The 22,703-nt window shown below is 40.9% G+C and overlaps 1 protein-coding gene and 1 non-coding gene across 2 annotated transcripts in view; one reads left to right on the top strand and one right to left on the bottom strand.

Moving 5' to 3' along the window:
* The window catches only part of LOC122065071, a 35,235-nt gene extending 31,449 nt beyond the window's left edge, over positions 1-3,786 (bottom strand). The window contains exon 1 of the mRNA XM_042628866.1: positions 3,753-3,786. Coding sequence (XP_042484800.1) covers positions 3,753-3,786 — 34 coding nt within the window. The remainder of the gene's footprint in view (positions 1-3,752) is intronic.
* A 17,564-nt stretch (positions 3,787-21,350) lies between these two features.
* LOC122072416 lies at positions 21,351-21,457 on the top strand. The gene has a single exon (XR_006138432.1). It is a non-coding gene; the product is annotated as a small nucleolar RNA R71 (small nucleolar RNA).
* Positions 21,458-22,703: the final 1,246 nt, after the last annotated feature.

The raw sequence follows: 22,703 nt of genomic DNA, 5'->3' as shown, positions 1-22,703 counted from the left end.
AGGGAGGTAGCAAACCCTTCAAAGTGCCTTATATCAACCTAACTCTAGTGCAATTCAAAAAGCCTGAGGCTAGCTAGACTTCTAAGTCATCCCACTCTAGTGGCATGTCTCAATCTATGGGGTCGAGCCTAAGGTGTTTCCATTAGGATTAGTCAGGCGTCCTAGTTAGGACATGCCCCCACCGAAGGCTGGGTGTTGCACCTTACATTTGCCACCTAGGTCCCAGCAAACCTATGTAGCCTCTAGACCAAAATAGCCCCCACAGGGCTAGAGACCACAGGGAAGGGTGTTTGCTATGAGTGCTGAAGATCTAGAGGCTACACCTGACATAATGACAGGTACATTATTGATATTGTTATTGCCTGCACATGTGTTAAAATAACTCAGGACCTCACATTCATTTGCGTCACCAACATTTGCAAAGAAGATGGGAATTCCACCCAAGGGTTTGACTCAGTGTTTGGCAGTGAGTACCCCCACAGGAAGTATGGTAGGTCTGAACTATGTTTATAGCCTTGTCTGGTGACCATAGGTGGACATGAATTGAATGCTCACTTGATTGAGTTGGATATACCGACTTTGACGTGATTCTAGGGATGGACTGGTTGTCCACATACAGAGCCAGTGTGATATGTGCTAAGAAGATGATCATTTTCAAAGCTCATGATAAGGATGAGTTCGTCTTTCAAGGGGATAAGCCCAAGAAACCTAAGAAGGTTATCATATCAGCTCTCTAGATGAAGAAGCTACTAGACAAGGGATGTCAAGGCTACCTTGCATCTGTGATGGATACTGAGATAAAGGTTAGGCCATTAACGGAGCTAGATGTGGTGAGGAAATCTCTTGATGTGTTTTCGGATGACTTTATAGGTTTGCCCCCGGACTGAGAGACAGAGTTTGTTATAAATTTAGTCCCTGGCTTGGCACCAGTGTCAAAAGCCCCTTACCTCATGGCTCCTACAGAATCAAAGGAATTACAAGTGCAAATTCAGGATCTTCTGAAGAAGGGATTCATTAGACCTAGTGTGTCTCTATGGAAGGAGCTACAAGGAACTAAGACAAAGGTAGGTATCAGCTCCAATTTTGACTATTCTGACCGATACAGGTTTATGGTTGTGTATAGTGATGCCTTCAAGCTGGGATTGGGTTGTGTATTGAAGCAGCACAAGAAAGTCATTGCTCATGCATCCGGCCAGTTGAAGGACTATGAGAAGAACTACCCCACCCATGATTTGGAGTTTGCAACTGTGATTTTTGCACTGAAAATCTAGAGGGATTACTTGTATGGTGAGAAGAGTGAGATTTATAGTGACCATAAGAGCCTCAAGTACTTCTTCACCCAAAAGGAGCTCAACATGAGATAGAGGTGTTGGTTAGAATTGATGAAGGACTATGACTATACTATCTACTATCACCCAGGAAAGGCTAATGTGGTAGCTGATGAACTTAGTCAAAAATCTCAATCACTGCCTCTTACATCATTGACCACTAATGGGAATTTCATAAAGGAGGCTAAGAAACTAGATTTGGAGTTACTAGTGGAAGGGGTCACCTTGTCACTATCGGCATTGGTGGTATAACCTAGTCTGGTGGATAGGATCCCTGTAGCTCAGGGTATTGATGCATAGTTACAGAAGCTGATAACATAATACAAGGAAGGAACCCAAAAGGACCCGGATTTCTCTATAACTGATGGAAGGATTCTCAAGTTCAAAGGGAGGTTATGCATGCCTAGTAATGGTGATTTGAGAGACAGTTTTGAGAGAGGCACATAACTCTCCATACACCATTCACCCCAGTAGCACTAAAATGTACAAGGACCTCAAGGGCTCCTACTGGTAGAAGAGAATGAAGAATGATGTGGCCACACATGTGCCTAGATGCCTCACATGCCAGCAAGTCAATGCTGAAAAACAAAGGCCCCATGGGTTATTACAGTCACTACCTATCCCGAAGTGGAAATGGGAGAATATTACTATGGACTTCGTCGCATGCCTACCCTGCACTCAGAAGGATATGGATGCCATTTGGGTCATTTTGGACCACTTGACCAAGGTAGCTCACTTCATCCCAATCAAGGTCACATTTTTTATGGACAAGTTGGCCAAGTTGTATATTAATAACATCACTCGGTTGCATGGTATACCAGTTAGTATTATCTCTGATCGGGATCCCAGATTCACTTCTAAGTTCTAGACGTGTGTGCAGAAGGCTCTGGGCACACAATTGAACTTTAGCACAACATTCCACCCATAGACAGATGGTTAATCGGAGAGGACTATCCAGACATTGGAGGACCTACTTTGAGCATGTGCCTTAGACATGAGTTACAGTTGGGATGAGTACATTTCCCCTATTGAGTTCTCCTACAACAATAGTTATCAGGCCACCATTGGAATGTCCCCATTTGATGCATAGTCTGGAAGGAAGTGTCAGACTCCACTCTATTGGGACGAGGCTGGTGAGCAGCATATTATGGGTCTAGACTTGATACATGCTACTAGTGAGAAGGTGAATGTGATCAAAGAGAGAATTAAAGTAGCTCAGTCCAAACAGAAGACCTATGTAGATGTTAGGAGAAAGCATCTAGAGTTTGGGGTTAAAGACAAGGTATTCTTACGGATATCCCCAGTTAAAGGGGTAATGCGGTTCGGCAAGAAAGGAAAGCAAAGTCCAAGATTTATAGGACTGTACAATGTACTAGAGAGGATTGGACAGGTAGCTTACAGGATAGCTTTACCACAGAGTTGGAGGGTACACATGATGTCTTCCATGTATCCATACTGAGAAAGTACATTTCCGACCCCACTCACATCTTGACTTACATACCTTGTGAGTTGGACAATGATCTTGCCTATGTGGAGCATCCGAAGAAGATTCTTGACCAGAAGGACCACATTCTCCGCAATTGCACTGTATCCTTCGTTAAGGTGAAATGGATTAATCACCCAGAACAGGAAGCATCCTAGGAGTGGGAAGAGGAAATGAAGAAGCAGTACCTTGGATTGTTTGATTTACCAAGTACGTTCAATTTTAAGGATGAAATTCTTGTAAGGTGTGGGGAATGTTACACCAATGCCCTGACCCGGTCTAATTTGAACTATTGTGATAGGTCTCAGACTGGAAGTGGAAAGTACCACCTGGTTTTGGCTAGTGGCTACCCATTGCAAAGGGGGAAGAGATGACCCCACATGTTTGTGTATCACTTGCCAGTCCAACTGGGGGGATTCGTGCCTTTCGATCCCAGATGGTAAGAGAGCCGACACCCCACACCGGAATCCCAGCATGCACCAAAATTACCCGAAGACCATGAACGCAGCCAAGGTAACTACCCATGCAAGGCCAACTGGCGGATAGTAAGTAGTGTTGTCTTGACCACAGGAAATATGCCATCAAAAACTACCTAGGCTTGTTTCTGCTGGCTATTTCTGCTGACCAATCAGGCTGCTAATTGGGTTTTGATGCCCATGGGACCCACCACCCTCATTGTGGATACCCCAGCTAATCCCAATTTCTTGCCCACACCCTTTCACATGACATGTACACCTTATGGACCAAAAGAGTTGGGTCTGTGCGCCCTGAAAGTCGGATTAACCCACTTTGATCGAATATGGTTCAACCAAATGGACCCTAGTTAAGGTCTTACTATATAAGTAGAAATCAGGAACCATTTCCTTATTTCTCACTTGTGCAGAAACATGGGAGAGGAGGAGGAGAGAAAGGAAAAGGAAGAAGAACAGGTAAAGACTCACCTTGGATTCTGGCAAAGGCTCTTGGCTGTTGCATCGTTGCAGGAATCCTTACCAGAGGTAAGTGCAACCTCTCCTACCACTCTCTCTTAATTTTGAGTTAGGTCAAGCTAGGTATAGGTGGAATCTTGACCCATATACCTTCTAGAGCTCAGGGATTGCATATTCCATCTCCCCGGTGCCATTGCTGAGCTCAAATCGAGTCCGTTGAGCTCCGACAACATGATTAAAAAAATGATCATCTAGGGTTTCGATTGTTTAATCAACGTATCTCCCAAATGGCTCAATGAAATTTGGATTTTAATAGCTTAAAATGATGCCAAGAACATTCCCCACAAACTCTATGGAACAAATCCCGATGATCGGGCCCAAGTCGGATAGCCCTAAATCACACGAGCAATTTCTGTACTGACATCATAAAAATGCCACCAAAAACACTGGGGCTATTTCTGGTGAGTTTCCACTAACCACCCAAGCCTTAGGAGCACTCTGTTATGTCCACCAAAAATAGGTCTGATATTTTTGGTGGACAGTACCTATTTTTGGTGTGTGTTTCCAATGATAGTACTATCATTGTGGGGCTTTCTCGACACATATTGACGTTCATTTACCTTTGTGCCTAGGACAGTGATGCGCACGTGCCCTGAGGCCAAAATTGAATCAAACGATCGGTGGCCATACTCTGCACAAGCCTAAACAAGCTGAGGGATGGTTGCTTTTATTTTGAGAATGTTTAATTATTTTAGAATTGCCCAAATGTATAGATTTTCACATGATTATTTATATTGCTTAAATGATGATGATGTGCTATCATATGTTACATTTTTATGGAAATGATATGAAATGTTTGTGGATATGTATGGCAGGATCCGGTGTAGCTGAGGTGTTACCAGTACCATGATTGCCATATGTTTGTTGCATTCATACATTGATTATGTGCATTAAAGTTAGTTGTAGTCACAGATTAAACTTTGTGGCTAATGTGTTACCGGTATCCTGTACTCCGAGACTACATTTGGAAATGGATACGCTTCATGGCCGATGGGTATACCGGTGTTGCGTAGTCCATACTCAACTATTATTATACATGCTAGATTAGGTAAACAGTCACGGGTTACACTTTGTGGCCGAGGTGTTACCGATATAGTGTACACTAGGACTATACTTAGAGATAGATTACTCTTTGTGGCCGATGTGTTCCCAGTATCGTGTAATCCATACTAATTGTATCATTATGATGGCATGTAGCATATTTGTGGTTAGGTATCATTTCCTATGTTATGTCTCCTTACCAACAGGGTGTAAGGTTTTGGATAACCTAATGGTGGTATGTTTGATGAACCTTCCTGGAATGCCACACCTGCGGTACAATGTGATTGTTGCTGGAGGTGGAAACTTGTCTGACATGGCCGATGGACATACCGGTGCCATGACTGCCAGGAGGTGGTTATTAGGGGTTTGCTAGGTGATCGATAGCCATATACTAAGATCGGTAGGCTCCTAATCGCGGCTAAAGCTTGTATCGTAGTGTAGTTGATGGTGGTTCCGAGACAAGAGATACAGCCTAATGTGTCGTAGTAGCATTTACTAGACTTAGTTGTATTGTTAGGTGGATAATAAAATAAATGAATCGCATCATAAGAATCATGAACTATGTGTTTAATTTCTATAACATTTTTTCCGAAAAAAGTATGTTTTTGAGTGTTCTTAATCTTTATCAAAAGTAGAAATCCCTCCTTTGAGGTTCCTCGGGTCTACGAAGAGATCTTTGTCAAGATCTTCAAAGTGTTCTTTGGGGCTTTAAGGATATCCAATCCATTTTTAGGTCAATTTTTTTCTAGAAATAGACATTCCCAGCCAAAGCTTTGTTCGAGTGCCCTTGGAATCTTTTCAGAAATAGCCATTCCCAATAGAAGCTCTATCTGAATGCTCTTGGAATCTTTCTAGAAATAGTTATTCCTAGTGGAAGGTCTGCCCGAGTGCCACCTTGTCCTAGCCCTCCCCTAGCCTATCCCCAATGGAAGCTCTACCGGAATGCCACCTCAGCCTAGCCCTCCCATAGCCTATCCCCAGTGGAAGCTCTGTGAGAATGCCACCTCATTCGAAGCCCAGAAATAGCCCTCCCTAGCCGAAGCTCTGTTCGAATATAAATCCAAAAGTTCCTAGCTGGAACTCTACCTAAATATCATCACAATTAAAATCTCTTGAGAAAGGAACTTGGTTGTTAAGACCATCTTCCCCTGAGCCAGCAGAATCTGAAAGACAGTCCAAGATGATACTAATCAGGGGCCCACCCCATTTCACCCGAAACAGGGGTTAAGTTCAGGTACATTTTCTCAGCCGAATTGTCATCATGTAGACTTTATATAGACCTTATTTTAGTGTACACAGTCATTTAAATTCAGTCAATGTATATATGTGTGATAACTTAGCCATGCATGTGGAATAGGAATAATTATGGAAATTTTTTTTTAAGCATCTAGTAGGAAGACCGGTTGAACTGGGTAGATTGGGTGCCTAACACCTTCCCAATTCTGTAACTTGACACTTACCTTAAATCTCTAGACCAGATCAACTTTCGGGCCCTTTTCAATGGAATTGGGCCCACCCCTGGTCCTAGGCCCATAATCCTAGGTGGTGACTCCAAATCCTTTTACATGATCATGATTCTTGTATTGGACCATCATCAAACCCCTTCAAAAATGATGAACTTTACACTTATGAAATAGGCCTCCATGTATCTCCGAGCGGTGGTACGGTGGTGCGGGCCTGCAAACGAAGCACATCACGACACACCCTCTCCCTTATGAAAAGAGAAGAGAGAGGAGAGAGGACAGAATGGCAACTTGTGAAGCCATCGATTCTCCCGCCACTACCCTCATAGTGGCTACTCCACTGGGGATAGGCATCAGGCTTCCAATACTAGATGCTACCTTTAAATGCAAGAAAATTTTCCACCATGTTTGTTTGAAAACGTGTTTAGTTAACCCCATGTTTGGATTTGTATTCACTAACTGCATTGTGTATGGTGCTCGAGTGAAATCATTTGGCGAGGGACTCCATATCATGCTTGCACCATCGGGGAGGTCAACGCATGTCATGGAGACTACTCTGAGAGCAAATGATACCCGCTTCTTGTACAAGAGTGTGGATTATTGTTAAAATGCAAGGATGTTCATGATTGTACCAGCACCCTCGGAGAGGTCCACGCACTTTATGACATTCTGAGATCAAATGATGATATTCCCGCATTACACTTTTGCACACAATCACTCACGGTTCCACCACCCCATGGCCAGTTGCTTAACCTCATGTGGAGTCATGAGTAATAGGCAAGGAAGTCACCCCCTTGATCTTATACCTACGGGTATATCAAAAGGATCACGTACCTCATATATATAGATCCTGTCAAGGAAGCCTTGTCGGTCCTATTACATCCACTGCATACTCAGCATCATCTAGAAAATAGATGGAGAAGCTAGGAGCGCCACAAGCTAACTATAGAACTTGTTTGCGGTGTTGAAAAAGAATGTTCCTACATTATATTCCAGTCATAAAGAATTGCTTTCCTAAGTGGGTTTCGGATAGAAGGTGTCCCTAAAAAAAAAAGTCTAAATACATGACTCAAGGGAAATCTTATCAGAGTTACGCAAAGTCCCATGAAGTCTCGAGAAAATCAGGTGGAAGGATACCTAGTGGAAAAAAGAGCAAGGAAAGCATGACTTTATTACATGGAATGTCTTATGGGAATATTCTCGACAAGCCATTTGTATGAATCTGCCACTTATGACATTGAGTGGACTAGGGGTGTCAAACCCTATCCACTCCCTATCATTAAGCCGACTAACTTTGGATGGATCATTGGTTGTAAATCTAGTGAATGTGTGAACAAGGGGCTGGGAATTTAAGAATCCTAAAATAAGCCACTTTTGGTTAGGCACAATTCCACACCTCAAGTATTCTCTATGGTCCCTCTGAACATGTTAAGGTAATCGGTTGACTCGCCTAAGTCCCTTATCACCTCCATCGTCTCCCTGAGACTGTCTACTACCAAGTGATTGCAACTCAGTTAGTATGGATCCACCTAACTCTAAATCACCCGAACAAGCATGGGTTCATCCCGTGGAGACCTTGCAGACATAAATGGCTAAATTCAAGAGAGGGGTAGCTCAGATATTGCATGCACTCCAGAACCCTCCCAGAATTGATCCCAGGACTGAGTCGGCACCGGTTATAGGAGATTTGGAATAGAATGGAGCTACAGGTCATCATGAAAATTCTTCCCTAGTTGACTTAGGAGAACCAGAGCAAGTTAGGCCAACCGGTCAGAGAGGAACTTCACCTACCTGTCCAAATGATCAACGGAGGGCCTATTCCAAGGTCCCTCCTCCTAGGGTAGTCATTGAAGATGAGGAAGAGGAGTTTTCCACACATATCCGAATGAAGCCTCTAGAGACAAAGAAAGAAAGGAAGCTCAGAAAGTAATTAGAGAAGTTGGAGAATATGATTCGAGCTGGAAAAGGCTCAGAAAGTCAAATAGATAGTGGATTCTGATGAAATGAGTTTCTTTTTTAGGGCAAGGATTCCCGAGAAATTCAAGTGGCAGACTAATAGGTTTGATGGATCAAGGGACCCTAAGGCTCATCTCAAGGTATATCTCAGCATTGCTAAGTCATGGCAACTTGCAGACAACTAGATGGGGCAAGCCTTCATGTTAACTCTATCAGGACTAGCAATAAGGTGGCTCACCCAGTTGGAGTCATCCCAAACTCAGAATTGGACAACAGTGGTGAAAGCCTTCACCAAATAGTACTCATACAACACCGAAGTAGATGTGAAGCGATAAGAGCTTGAGACATTAAGACAGTAGCCTAAAGAAGGATTCACCGCCTTCTTGATGAGGTTTAGGGATAAGGTCGCCAAGATGGTAGATCGGCCTTTGGAAGCAGAGCAAGTAGAGATGTTGATAGAGAACTCATTAAAGCCTTATTATGATGTCCTCTACTACCAACATCTACAGACTTATGATGCCTTAATACCCACCGACACACGTGTGGAAAATAGAATCCTAAGGGAAGCTCAGTATTAGGGATCCTCCCAAGATGTAGGGAAGAACACCTGAGTCAGATGTAGAAAGGGTCCAGAAACTAATTTGGTGAGTGCAGTTCAGCAGTCAGTCTCACCAGCCACTTCTTCACAGCCATTTGTAATACAAGAATATGCACCCTCTCAGAAGGCCCCTCGTCCAAGAAGGTAATTTTCTAATTTAGGAATGCCCATGACAACAGTGTATAAGAAATTAAAGAAATAAGAATTGCTAGAGACAATGACTCCAAGAGTGATCAGCAACCCTCCTCCAACTTGGTATAGGGATCATGAATATTGTGCTTACCACACTCAGAAGGGGCACAACACTGAAAGATGTTTGGGTTTGTAATATTCAATTCAGGACTTGGTAGACAACGGAACCATTGAGGTCAAGGTGAAGCAACCTCCCAATGTCAATACCAATCCACTCCCCGATCATGTGAACAATCGAGATGACCAAGCCACAGAGAGTGATCCCACTCAACTCATTATACCCAAAGCTCAGAAGAATCACATGAATGCATACACTTATAGAAAAATTAGGAATCAAAGGGCTAAAGCCATAAGGACCCCTAAAAGAAGAGAATCATCAAAAGAAGAATCAGAAGATCGGGCTCCCGCCATTCATCCTTCCTCATCAACAGAAGAATCCACCATACCATATTACCTACCTCCACCATACCTCCCACCTTCACCATATTAGCAGCCTCTTCCATATCATCAACCTTCCCCCCACCATCAAGGAGAAGGAATTTTCTCATCCTATCACCCCCAATATTCATATCCTACCTCTCACATTACATCATCTTCATACCATCCCACTTCGTATCCCTCATCACCCTCATATCAATCCCATTCTCAAGGTTCGGTATATAACCCAAAAGAAGGATGGATGAATAGGTACGATTGTAAGGATATGCTTACACTACCAGACTCCCAAAAATGACTTCATCAACAGGGTCAGTGAATGCATTAGGACTTCTCTAATTCAGTCCATTATATCTTCAGAGGACAATCCAAAAGTAATCGAAGAGATTACATATGATCTTTTTAGAGCAGTAACCACATTGACCATAGGGGAGCAGATCAAAGAGCAAACCTCCCTAATCCACGTAGGGAGTGACACAGAGGATGATGAATCAGGTCTAGTCCAACTTCGAGCCAGTAAAGTCAAGTCTAACCCTAGGGAAATCTTTTGTTCCATACGCTCTGAATACTACGACCGTTTGGATGCAGGAGAATTTGATGGTCAAGAGGAATTTGATGAAGAACCAAGTGAGGGGGAAATCAGTGAAGAAGAGGATGATGACGATGACGATGGGGGCGAGAATGAAGATGAGAAGAATGGAGATGACTCTGATTCTCAAGAGGATGATGAGTATCCAGACTAGGATGACTACCAAGGGCATTGGCACAATGATAATGATGATGAGTCAGAATATTACTCACCAGATCACCAAACATATTTCTCAGTCTATGTTATCAGTTGCGATGACCTAATAGTTGATTTGATAGGTGGCATTCAGTCTTCCCTCTGCATGGGAGGAGATGATTCTACGTTAGATTTAGAAAATGATGAGGAATTTGGAGAGCTGACACAAGTCTATATGGATGAAAATAACTCCACATTAGAAATGGAAGAAAAGTTGTGTGAAGTGTACTCGAACACATTGAGGATGCAAGAAAGAGTAGAAGAAATTGACAATATGTTGGGTGAAGTAACTATAGTGACCGTTACTACCATGAGCAGATGAATGTTTTAGAGGAAATAGGACCAGAAGACACATTCATAGAGGTAGTAGACACTGCATTCCAATAGCTTTCTAATACAGTCAAAAAGTTACAAACCAAGGCTGTGGATATTTGTGGAGGACCTCGACTTCCCACCCTAAGCAGGGGGGGAGAATCAAAATAAGAGGATGATCCCATTGTAGAGATAATCATCATAACAAATAGTGATGATGAAGATTGTTATCCCACAGAGATTATTATGAAGAAACCTGTCAACATGATGGAAACTAGAAGTGGAAGAGACTATAAGGGCAAAGCTATTGTTATCCCAATAGCTTTCTAATACAGTCAAAAAGTTACAAACCAAGGCTGTGGATATTTGTGGAGGACCTCGACTTCCCACCCTAAGCAGGGAGGGAGAATCAGAATAAGAGGATGATCCCATTGTAGAGATAATCATCATAACAAATAGTGATGATGAAGATTGTTATCCCACAGAGATTATTATGAAGAAACCTGTCAACATGATGGAAACTAGAAGTGGAAGAGACTATAAGGGCAAGGCTTTAGCAGTGGAACAGTCAGGGACCAGTGAGGCCAGAACCAGCCACTTGAAGAAGGAGCCTTAGAATCTGGTCCTAGCTTAACTCAAGAAGTCTCAAGCTAATATCTCAATTTGGGGACTATTGACGACCCCCCCCCCACATACTGTGAAGCAGTTTTAAAGTCTCTCACCAATGTACAGATGTCGATTGAGATAAATCTAGCAAATCTCACTCATATAGTAGGGGCAACCTATGTGATACAATCCTTGATGTTCTCAAATTCAGAGCTCCCTAAAGGGGTCCAGCGCAATCGAGCTCTCCACATCATGGTAGAATGCCTTGACAAGGTGGTTTCCTAAGTTCTTGTTGACAATGGGTCCACTTTGAATGTGCTACCTTTGAGATCGGAGAGTATTGGCATCAACCTAGAAGAATTGAGGCCAACTACCCAAACCATACTGGCATATGACAATGCCAAGAGAAAGATCCTTGGCATCTTGTCCCTTGCTATAAAGATTGGCCCAATGAAGTTTGATATTGATTTCCAAGTCATTGATATACCAACAGCTTTTAACATGCTCTTGGGAAGGCCTTGGTTGCATTATGAAAAGGTAGAGTCCTCTAGTCTCTATAAAAAAATGAAGTTCATTTATAAAGGAAAGGTGATCACGGTAGTTGGAGATCCCGAGGTGGTTAACACCTTAGCCAATATTGAAAATGAAGAAGAACAAGCCCAAGAAGTTCAACTAAATGGTTTTGAATTAGATATAACTTACGCAACCATTGCCAAAGAAGTCCCAAAGGAGGAAATCTCGTCTAACTATGAAGCCATCTAGAGTCCGCCAGTAAATCAGATGACTACATTAGAAAGCTGTTGGAATGCAGCATCTACTGCCTTTGCGATTGTGTCATCTGGTCCTATTTCCTCCAAATCATCCAATTGCCCCCAGTAGTAAAGATCACTAATGGTTACTTCCCCCAACATATTTTCAATTTCTTCCACCCTTTCCTATATTCTCAATGTGTTGGAGTACACTTCACATAGCATTTCTTCCATCTCTAATGTGGATTCGGGTTCATCCAGATAAACTTGCATCGGCTCTCTAGATCCTTCATCACTTTTAGAATCTGACGTAGAATCATCTCCTCCCATGTAGAGGGAAGGGTAAATGCCACCTGTCGGTTCAGCTATTAGATCATCGGCACCAATACCATAGACTAAGAAACATGTCGGATGTTCTAGTGAGTAATATTCTGACTCATCATCATAATCATTGTACCAAGGCCCTTGGTACTCATCCCAGTCTTGATACCCATCATCCTCTCAAGAATCAAAGTCATCTCCTACCTTCTAATCTTCATTTTTGTCCTCATCGTCATCGTCATCATCCTCCTCTTTGTGGATTTCACTCCCACTTGATTCTTCATCAAATTCCTCAGGACCATCAAATTCTCCGGTATCCAAACATTCGTAGTATTAAGAGCGTACGGACCAGAAGATTTTCATAGGTTTGGTCTTATCATTACTGGATCGAAGTTGGACTAGTCCCGAATCACCATCCTCAGTGTCACTTCCTATGTGGATTAAGAAAGTGTATTCTTTGATCTGCTCCCCAATGGCCAATATGCTTACCGCTCTGAGAAGATCAGCTGTAATCTCTTCAATTACTTCTGGATTGTCTTCTGAAGTTATAGTAGGCTGAATTAGAGAAGTGGGATAACTCTCCTAGTCTTCCCCTAATGCATTTACAGACCCTATTGATGAAGTCATCTTTGGAGAATCTGGTAGTGTAAGTATACCCTTCCAATTGTACTTATTTGTCCATCCGTATTTTGGGTTATACACTGAACCTTGAGAATGTGATTGCTATGAGGGTGATGAGGGATATAAAGTGGGATGGTATGAAGATGATGTAATGTGAGAGGTAGGATATGAAGACTGGGGGTGATAGGATGAAGAGGTTCCTCCACTTTGATGGTGGGGGAAAGGTTGATGATATGGCAGAGGTTGATAATATGGTGGAGGTTGATAATATGGTGGGGGTGGAAAACGTGATCGGGGTTGGTATTGTGGTGCGGTGGACCCTTCTATGGACGAGGAAGGATGAATGGTGGGCGTATGATCTTCTGATTCTTCTTCTGATGATTCTCTTCTTCTGGGGGTCCTTATGATTCCAGCCCTTTGACTCATGACTCTTCTATAAGCATGGGCATTCATATGATTCTTCCGAGCTCTAGGTATAATGAGTTGAGTGGGGTCACTCTCTATAGTTTCTTCATCCAGATTGTTCATTTGCTTAGGGAGTGGTTTGGTATTAACATTGGGAGGCTGTTTGACCTTGACCTCAATGGTTCCATTGTCTACCAAGTCCTAAATTGCATGCTGTAAACCTAGATATCTTTCAGTGTTGTGCCCCTTCTGAGTGTGATAGGCACAATATTTATGATCCCTATACCAAGTGTTTGAGATTTAAAATGTAACCGTAAGCGTACGGATCAGTGTAGCTACGGGTCGAACATAGGGAGAGCAGCCACTTTATTTTTTATTTCTTTTAATAATGCGAAAGTGAACCGATTAATGATTGTGATCTAATTCTAATTACCATCCTAAACATATGTATCTAAAATAACATCCTAACCATTCGTCTTCTAAGAATTTAAAGACGCAAGCCACGGAATTAAAATTAAATAAATAAATAACTGAAAATAAACAACCCACGCAATTAAAAAAAAAATAAATAAATAAAGGAAAAAAATGCTGAAACAAAAAAAAGTAAAAGAAAGGGAATAAAGCTAGAGAGAAACTCACAAGTAGGTTTCTCTACTTAGCCCGAGGGATGCATCATAATATGAGCTTCCCTACTTGATCAGAAAGTCACTCTTACAAGGGTTACTCTACTTGGCTTTAGGGAAGGGAGACAGTTAAAATAAAAGCAATAAATTGATGGTTCTATGGCTAGGAGGGGCAAAGCCAACACATACACTAGCCATGAACCTTGGGGGAGAGGGATAGCAATAATGTAACGACTGAAAATAAAAATCCTAAATTAAGAAAGAAAGGGTAGTTAGAAGAGGGAATGAGAGGGGGGAGAGAAGACTACTGAAGGAGCTTACTTACTTGAATCATTAGTTGAACTAGAAAAAAAAATTGCTCCACGGCTCGTGATCTTGTCACCTAGATCTAAGCCTAAAACTATAACTTAAAAAATTACAATTCAATTGCATAAATCATAAACATAAAAAGGGCTGAATAAAAATAAAAGAGTGCTTGCATTAATTGACATAAAAAAAAAACTATTACAAAAGTGATTAAAGCAAAAATAGAGAAGAACTAGAACTAAAGAGAGAGCAAAAGAAAGATAGAGCAACTAAAAAAAAAAATAGAAGAAGAATGAATTGTCTCCCCTCCTCTTACATGAATTGTATTTATAGGGAATGGGGAGGTAGAGTAACAATTTTCTCTTTCCTTTTTTTTTTCTTCTCTTCTTGCTTCCATGATTTTCGTTTCCTTTTTTTTTTCTCTCTTCTTGCTTCCACGATTTTCCTTGCTTCTAATTTGATGTGAAAATCCCCTCCATGCCTTTAGTGCTTTAAGTGAATGAAAAGCAGGAAATCTTCAACAAATTCACTAAAAAAAAAACCATGAGATTCGAACTTGAGACCTCTTGGTGAGCAAGGGAATTTTGCACACCATAGCTCACCAACTACACTAGGTAGTTGTTGTTATCAAAAATAAATCTTCAATCACTTAAGGATGTGGTCCATCGATCCTTGTTGGCTTTTAGAATATTCCTTATACCTCTGGGACAATTGCAAACGGGTTGGTTCTGCATCTCGGTTCAGTTCTGATCCATTATTCTTTTTCTGACCCGAAAAGAATAATCATTTGTACGGGTGACCAAACGAATGTGTACTTTTAATTGAACACATCCATCTTGCTCAGAATTTCGTCCTCTTCACAACCATGAAAAGAAATAGGACCTCTTTATGTGTAAAATTGAAGATATAGTGCCCGATAATCCTTAAGGCCTTGAAAATATAAAACCTGCAAAAAGAGAGTAAAACCCAAGGTAGCTCCATTCTAAATATGTAAAATGCATGTTTTACTACCCTAAATTTCACACATAAATGTGCTCAACAGAATTCCCCCACATTTAGACTTTGCTAGTCTTCGAGCAAAAGAAAAATAAAAGAATAAAAACAAAAAAAAACTTAACTCACTTTCGTAGGAATCACGGTTGCACTTAGCATGTGCAATAAGCCTTTAAACCCCTAGGTCACCCCTAGTGGACGAGTTGTGTCTCGTGGGTGTTTGCAGTGAATATACACCCAAAATTCAGAATAAACAAATCCCAACTTTGGCTAAAGGTAAGGCTCATACCGATCCGGAGCAAAGATAATTTCTTTTACAAGGGACCCCCACACTTGAACTTTTATTACCCTTTATCAATTCCAGGCACTAGCATATTTCTTAATTTGGAACTCACCTCGTCTCTTCCAAAACATCCTTATCTTAAGGCAAAACCACTTGTGAAGAAATAGGGAACCAATGACTAAGGCGTTGGAGTGTTTTTGACCAAACATGTTACCAAGCAATAATGACATTTGCACATTTTTTTTTCTCTTTTTTTTTCTGCTAATAAACTCTATTCTACTCCACTACTTTTGGCCTAAATAACATGGTGGAGCAAACACCAGACACCCAAGTTACTATGTAGCTTCGCTTTTTGCATATGCCCACAAAGACAGTGATGCTAGAGTTACTTCAGAGGTTTCCTCCTAAGGAATTTCGATCAAGACACCACGCTTCCTGAGGCGCATTGCCTTGTCTAGTTCCAAGGGAATCAACTCTTATTCTTCTTTATACCACATTTCACATTTCATTTAAAATTGTGCATTTGTCAACCCATGCCAAATTAAAAAGAAGGTCTCAACTCCAAATCAAAAGTACAAGGAACCCACAGACTTACATATGGTCCATCACCATAAAACAGGGGTCTCTTATTTTTCAAAAGAAAGTCCCATCTCAAGACACATGCTTGTTTCTTTCTTCTCAACAGGGTTTTATACGTTCAAAATGGGTACCTTCGTCAAAACTTTTATTTTCATACATCAAGCATCCGAATGGTCTGATCATTAGCCAAAAGCCAAAGTAGGACTTCATCCTTAGCAAGCTAAAAAATAAAAAGAAAAACAAACAAAACAAAGTGAAAGAAAAAAAACAAAAACTGGTTTCCCTCCCCCACACTTAAGTCATGCAATGTCCTCAATGCATGGAAAGAATTAAAAGCAAAGACAATGCAAGGGGGTCATACCTGATTAAAAGTTAGTCATCAGTGTAAAAAGGTTTATGGAGATCCATGACCTCTTCACTACTAGTAGTAGGAAACTAGATGAACGGTTTCAAACGCTGACCATTGACCTTTGAAATTACCCATGTTCCTGGATTCAAAATCTCCACAGCCCCATGGGGATATACATTATGGACAATAAACGGGCCATCCCATCGGGATCTAAGCTTACCAGGGAAAAGATGCAATCGAGAGTTGTACAATAAAACCTTATCACCAATTGTAAAAGATTTGCGCAGAATGTGTTTATCATGGAAAGCTTTGGTCTTTTCCTTGTAAATCCTAGAACTTTCATAGGCATCATTCCTAAGTTCTTCCAACTCAGATAGTTGGAGCCTACGATGAATTCCCGCATCAGACAAATCAAAGTTAAGCTTCTTAATGGCCCAAAAGGCCTTATGCTCCAACTCAACTGGTAAGTGACAAGCTTTCCCATACAAAAAACGGTAGGGAGACTGAGCAAGGTCGGTCTTGAATGCAGTCCGATGGGCGCACAAGGCATCAATGAGCCTAAGGGACCAATCCTTACGGTTGGGATTAACAGTTTTCTCCAAGATTTGTTTGATCTGCCTATTAGACACCTCTACTTGGCCACTAGTTTGGGGGTGATAAGGGGTAGATAACTTATGAGTGACCCCATACTTTTTCATTAAGGCCTCAAAAGGTCGATTACAAAAATGAGTACCCCTATCACTAATTATTGCACGTGGTGCACCAAAGTGGGAAAAAATGTTCTCTTTGAGAAACTGGACCACCACTTTGTGCTCATTAGTTTTACAAGGTATGGCCTCTATCCATTTAGAAACATAATCAACGGCCAAAAGTATGTACAAATTCCCAAAGGAATTAGGGAATGGTCCCATAAAATCGATGCCCCAAACATCAAAGATCTCAACCACCAAAATAGAGTTAAGAGGCATCATGTTTCTCTTATTGATACGGCCAAAAGACTGGCAGGCGGGGCAAGCCTTGCAAAAATCAAAAGCATCTCTAAAAAGAGTGGACCAATAAAATCCGCATTGGAGAACTTTTGCGGCAATCTTCTTAGGTCCAAAGTGTCCACCACATGCATGATCATGACAAAAAGAGAGAATGGAATGTTGTTTATGATCAGGAACACATCGTCGAATAATCTGATCCGGACATATCTTAAACAAATAAGGATCATCCCAGAAAAAGTGCTTAACTTGGGAATGAAACCTATACTTATCTTAGGTGGACCAGTGATCCGGAGTCACACCTGAAACTAAGAAGTTGACAATGTCAGCAAACCATGGTTCACTAGACATTGCAAATAATTGTTCATCTGGAAAGTTCTCGTTGACTGGAGAATCAACAGTCAAGGAATTGGGAAGCCGGGATAAATGGTCTGCAACTAGGTTTTCAACTTCTTTCTTATCCCTAATTTCTAAATCAAACTCTTGCAAAAGTAAAACCCACCTAATGAGACGGGCTTTGGCATCCTTCTTCTGAACTAGGTATCTAAGGGCAGAATGATCAGTATACACTATCACATGTGAACCAACTAAGTAAGACCGAAACTTTTCTAATGCAAACACAAAAGCTAAAAATTCTTTTTCAGTGGTTGTATAATTGAGTTGTGCATCATTTAAGGTCCTACTAGCATAGTAAATGATAGTGGGTAACTTATTAATCCTTTGACCTAAAACTGCTCCTATGGCAAAATCCGAAGCATCACACATCAGTTCAAAAGGTTCAGTCCAAACAAGTGGTTGAACAATGGGTGCATTGGTCAACTCCTTCTTAAGTTGCTTGAAGGATTCTAGGCACTCTTTGGAAAACTCAAAAGTCTGATCTTTGACAAGTAATGAGGTGAGAGGTCGGGCTAACTGACTAAAGTTCTTAATAAACCTTCTGTAGAAGCCTGCATGCCCTAGAAAAGACCGAACATCCTTAACAGATTGAGGAGTTGGTAAATTATCAATTAAATCCACTTTGTCTCTATCTACCTTAATTCCCTCCTTGGATATTACATGGCCTAAAACAATACCAGATTTAACCATAAAATGGCATTTCTCCCAATTAAAAACCAAATTCTTAGATATGCACCTTTTCAAAACTATGGAAAGATGATGAAGATATTCAGAATATGAATTCCCATGAATTGAAAAGTCATCCATAAATACTTCTAAGAATTTTTTGACCATGTCAGAAAAAATGCTCATCATGCATCATTGGAACGTAGCAGGGGCATTGCAAAGCCCAAAGGGCATACGCCTGTAAACAAATGTTCCATATGGGCATGTAAAAGTGGTCTTATGTTGGTCCTCTAAAGCAATTGGGATTTGGTTATAGCTAGAATATCCATCAAGAAAATAATAGTATTCATGTCCAGCTAACCTCTCTAACATCTGGTCAATGAATGGCAATGGGAAGTGGTCCTTCCAGGTTACCGCATTTAACTTCCTGTAATCAATGCACACACACCATCCTATTTGGACACGGGTAGGGATCAACTCATTATTGGCATTAGGAACTATAGTCACACCAGACTTCTTAGGCACTACGTGAACTGGGCTTACCCATTGGCTGTCAGAAATAGGATAAATTATTCCATAATCCAAGCACTTTAGGATCTCTTTCTTAATAGATTCCATCATCACTGGGTTAGCTCTTCTTTGGGGTTCCGTTGATGGTTTGGAATCCTCCATAAGATGTATATGATGTTGCACAATGGAATGGCTTATAACCTTGATATCAGCCATGGTCCAACCTAGGGCTTCCTTATTATCTTTTAACACTTTAAGTAACTCCTCTTCCTGGCTAGAAGTCAAATTTGAAGAAATTATTACAGGAAGAGTCTGGTCAGGCCCTAGGAAAGCATATCTCAAATTAGATGGCAACTCCTTAAGATCTACCTTAGGGGGCTCAACTATGGAAGGTTTGGGAATGGAATTGGAAAGGGGTCCTAAGGGCTCCACAAGTGTGTGAAGACTCAAGACTTCAGAAAAAAATTTTCACTATCATCATCCAACTCATCCATACACTCTTAGAATTCTGAATCAAAATCAATATCAAAGTTGGTAACTAAATCATCAGAAAAATCCAGAAAATCCTCAAGCATATTGATCTCTTCTTCCATATGTGGTTGCTTGCCAATCCTAAACATGTTAAACTCAACAGTTTGGTTACCAAAAGATAATCTTAAGAAACCATTCCGGCAATTGATTAATGCATTACTGGTAGCCAAGAATGGTCTTCCTAGAATTATTGGGATCTCATCCTTGGTTGAGAAGGGCTTAGTATCTAACACAATGAAATCAACAGGGAAAATAAATTCCCCCACCTTTAGTAAGACATCCTCAACCACCCCTTTAGGAATCTTAACAGACCTATCTGCGAATTGAAGAGTAGTTCCAGTGGCTTTCAATTCTCCTAATCCTAATTGCTTGTACACATGGTAAGGTAAAAGATTCACACTTGCGCCAAGGTCAAGTAAGGCATGCTCAATATAGGTGTTACCTATGACACAAGATATGGTAGGGCTCCCTGGATCCTTATACTTGGCTGCTATGGGCTTAGTAATTATGGAACTAATGTTACCTGCCAAGAACGCCTTTTTGGGCACACTAGTGATACGTTTGTGAGTACACAAATCTTTCAGTACCTTTGCATAGGCGGGGATCTGGGATATGGCATCCAAAAGAGGGATGTTCACTTCTACCTTTTTGAAGACTTCTAAAATTTTATCCATGGAAGCAATCTTCTTTTTGTGTACCAAGCGATTAGGAAATGGGATAGGATGAACATAAGGACTGTTAGGGATTTGCCCCCATTCAGAAGAATCATTTTTCGTTTCCTCAACCAAATCATCTTTAGTTTCAAAAAAATCTTTAGGTTCATCAGACGAACCTGGAACAAGAGGCACACTTGTGTCCTCAACTGAAGGAGAGTTAACATGAGTAATAGATGAGGAAGATTTAGGAACGCTCTGTAGGTACTCTCTACCACTCCTAAGGGCATAAACAACATTACATTGGTTAGAGGGCCCTTGTTGGGTCTGACCTTGTACTATATTCAGTGGTGCATTAGTTGGTCCTTGTAAACTAACAGATTGATGATGCCTAGGGTTAGGCTCTGGTTGACTGGGTAAAGTTCCCTTCTCCCTCTCATGCATAATTGAGACAACTTGGGTAAGTTCTCTCGTAATATTTTGATGGCTTGTCATGAGGAGGGCCATATTTTTTTCCAAGTCACTAATTCTACTTGCTTCTCTAGTGTTAGTAAACTCAGGGGGTTGCTGATAAGATGATAGGAGAGGGGCCCTAGGAAAACTCGCCTGAGGTCCTACATTGACCTAGGAAAAGTATTTTGGGAAAAAAGATTGTTGTGTAAAGGGAGGCCTTTGGGGTCCAGGTTGACCTTGATTATAGAAATTGGAAGGTCCTGCTTGGTTGCCTTGATTCCAAGAGAAATTTGGGTGATTTCTCCATCCTGGATTGTAGGTGTTACTATATGGATTATTCTGGTATAAGGCATTAACACTATCATTAGAAGTGCCCCCAGAGGTGTTGGGGCATTCTTCTATGACATGTCCAGGGGATTGGCACCAAGCACAAATCTTAACCAAATTGACTGATGATGGCTCTCTAGGAACAATAGCCTCAATCCTCTTGATTAGGCTATCCAAATGGGCTTCCTTGGCTACTATCCCATCCACAAAATATCCTTTTCCTCCTATGGTTCTTTCACTCTCTTGGGTTGATTCCCACTCACGGGTTTTGTCAGCTAAGTCAAGTAAGAATTCCCATGCCTTTCCTTCATCTGTAAAGGATGTGAATCCTTCAGGGCACATAGACTCTATCATTTGTTTAGTTGGGTAATCAATACCCTCATAAATTATTTGACATAAATGCCATAGGTCTAGGCCATGGTGAGGGCATTCTTGGAGTAGATCCTTGAATCTCTCCATAAATTTGGAAAATGACTCACTAGGCTTTTGCCTAAACTGAAGGATATCACTTCTAAGCTTATTGGTCTTGTGAGTTGGGAAAAACTTCTTAAGGAAAACAACTGTGAACTGTTCCCATGAGGTTATGGAATTTGTGGGTAATCCATACAACCACTTCTTAGCTTGGTCTTTCAATGCAAAAGTGATAAACCTAAGCTTAACAGCATCATCAGAAAGTTGTTGGATCTTAATTAGAACACATACCTCTTCAAATTCCCTTAGAAATAGGTATGCATCCTCAGAGGTCAACCCATGGAAGTGGGGCAACATAGTGATGTATTGAGATTTGAGTTCAAAATTATAGCCCTGGGCTTGTGGTAGAACTATGCAGGAAGGTTGGGCTGTTCTAGCAGGGTAGAACCTATCTTTCAGAGATTTAGGTGAAGGGTTTTGCTGTTGGTCTCCCATATTGAAGGATTTTAAAGAGAGCAAACGTATAGGGTCACTACTTGTTGGATCTCTTCTTTCTAACCGATTCTTAGTATTACGTACCCACTTAACACTCATGCAACAGAAAAACTACCCACAACTAAAGTAAGACAAGCACAAAAGAATGGATAGCAAAACTTCTTTTTTTTTTTTGCTTTTTGGGAGCTTACCGGCAGGGATTCGGGGTTGCTCAGGTCAATTCCTGAGGTACTGCTACAGGGCGAAACCTGTCTTTATCATACTGTGAGGCATGACGACCTCCACTGATACAACTATTATTGCAAGTTGTTCTTCTCAGGAATTCAATAAAAGAAAAGAAAAAATATAAAACAAAGCAAACAAAGCACTCCGATTTACCAAAAGAAAGTGAAAAATAACATGGAACTGTCTCCCCGGCAACGATGCCAAAAACTTGTTTGAGATTTAAAATGTAACTGCAAGTGTACGGATCAATGTAGCTACGGGTCGAACACAGGGAGAGCAGCCACTTTATTTTTTTATTTCTTTTAATAATGCGAAAGTGAACCGATTAATGATTGTGATCTAATTCTAATTACCGTCCTGAAAATAACGTCCTAACCATTCGTCATCTAAGAATTTAAAGATGTAAGCCACGCAATTAAAATTAAATAAATAAATAACTGAAAATAAACAACCCACGCAATTAAAAAAAAATAATAATAAATAAAGGAAAAAAAAATGCTGAAATAAAAATAAAGTAAAAGAAAGGGAATAAAGCTAGAGAGCGACTCACAAGTAGGTTTCTCTACTTAGCCCGAGGGATGCATCATAATATGAGCTTCCCTACTTGACCAGAGAGTCACTCTTACAATATACT

Source organism: Macadamia integrifolia, chromosome 2 (genome assembly GCF_013358625.1).
Source record: "Macadamia integrifolia cultivar HAES 741 chromosome 2, SCU_Mint_v3, whole genome shotgun sequence".
Taxonomy (NCBI): Eukaryota; Viridiplantae; Streptophyta; class Magnoliopsida; order Proteales; family Proteaceae; genus Macadamia; species Macadamia integrifolia.
The sequence above is the reverse complement of the archived record's forward strand: the minus strand, read 5'-3'. Positions and strand labels throughout refer to the sequence as shown.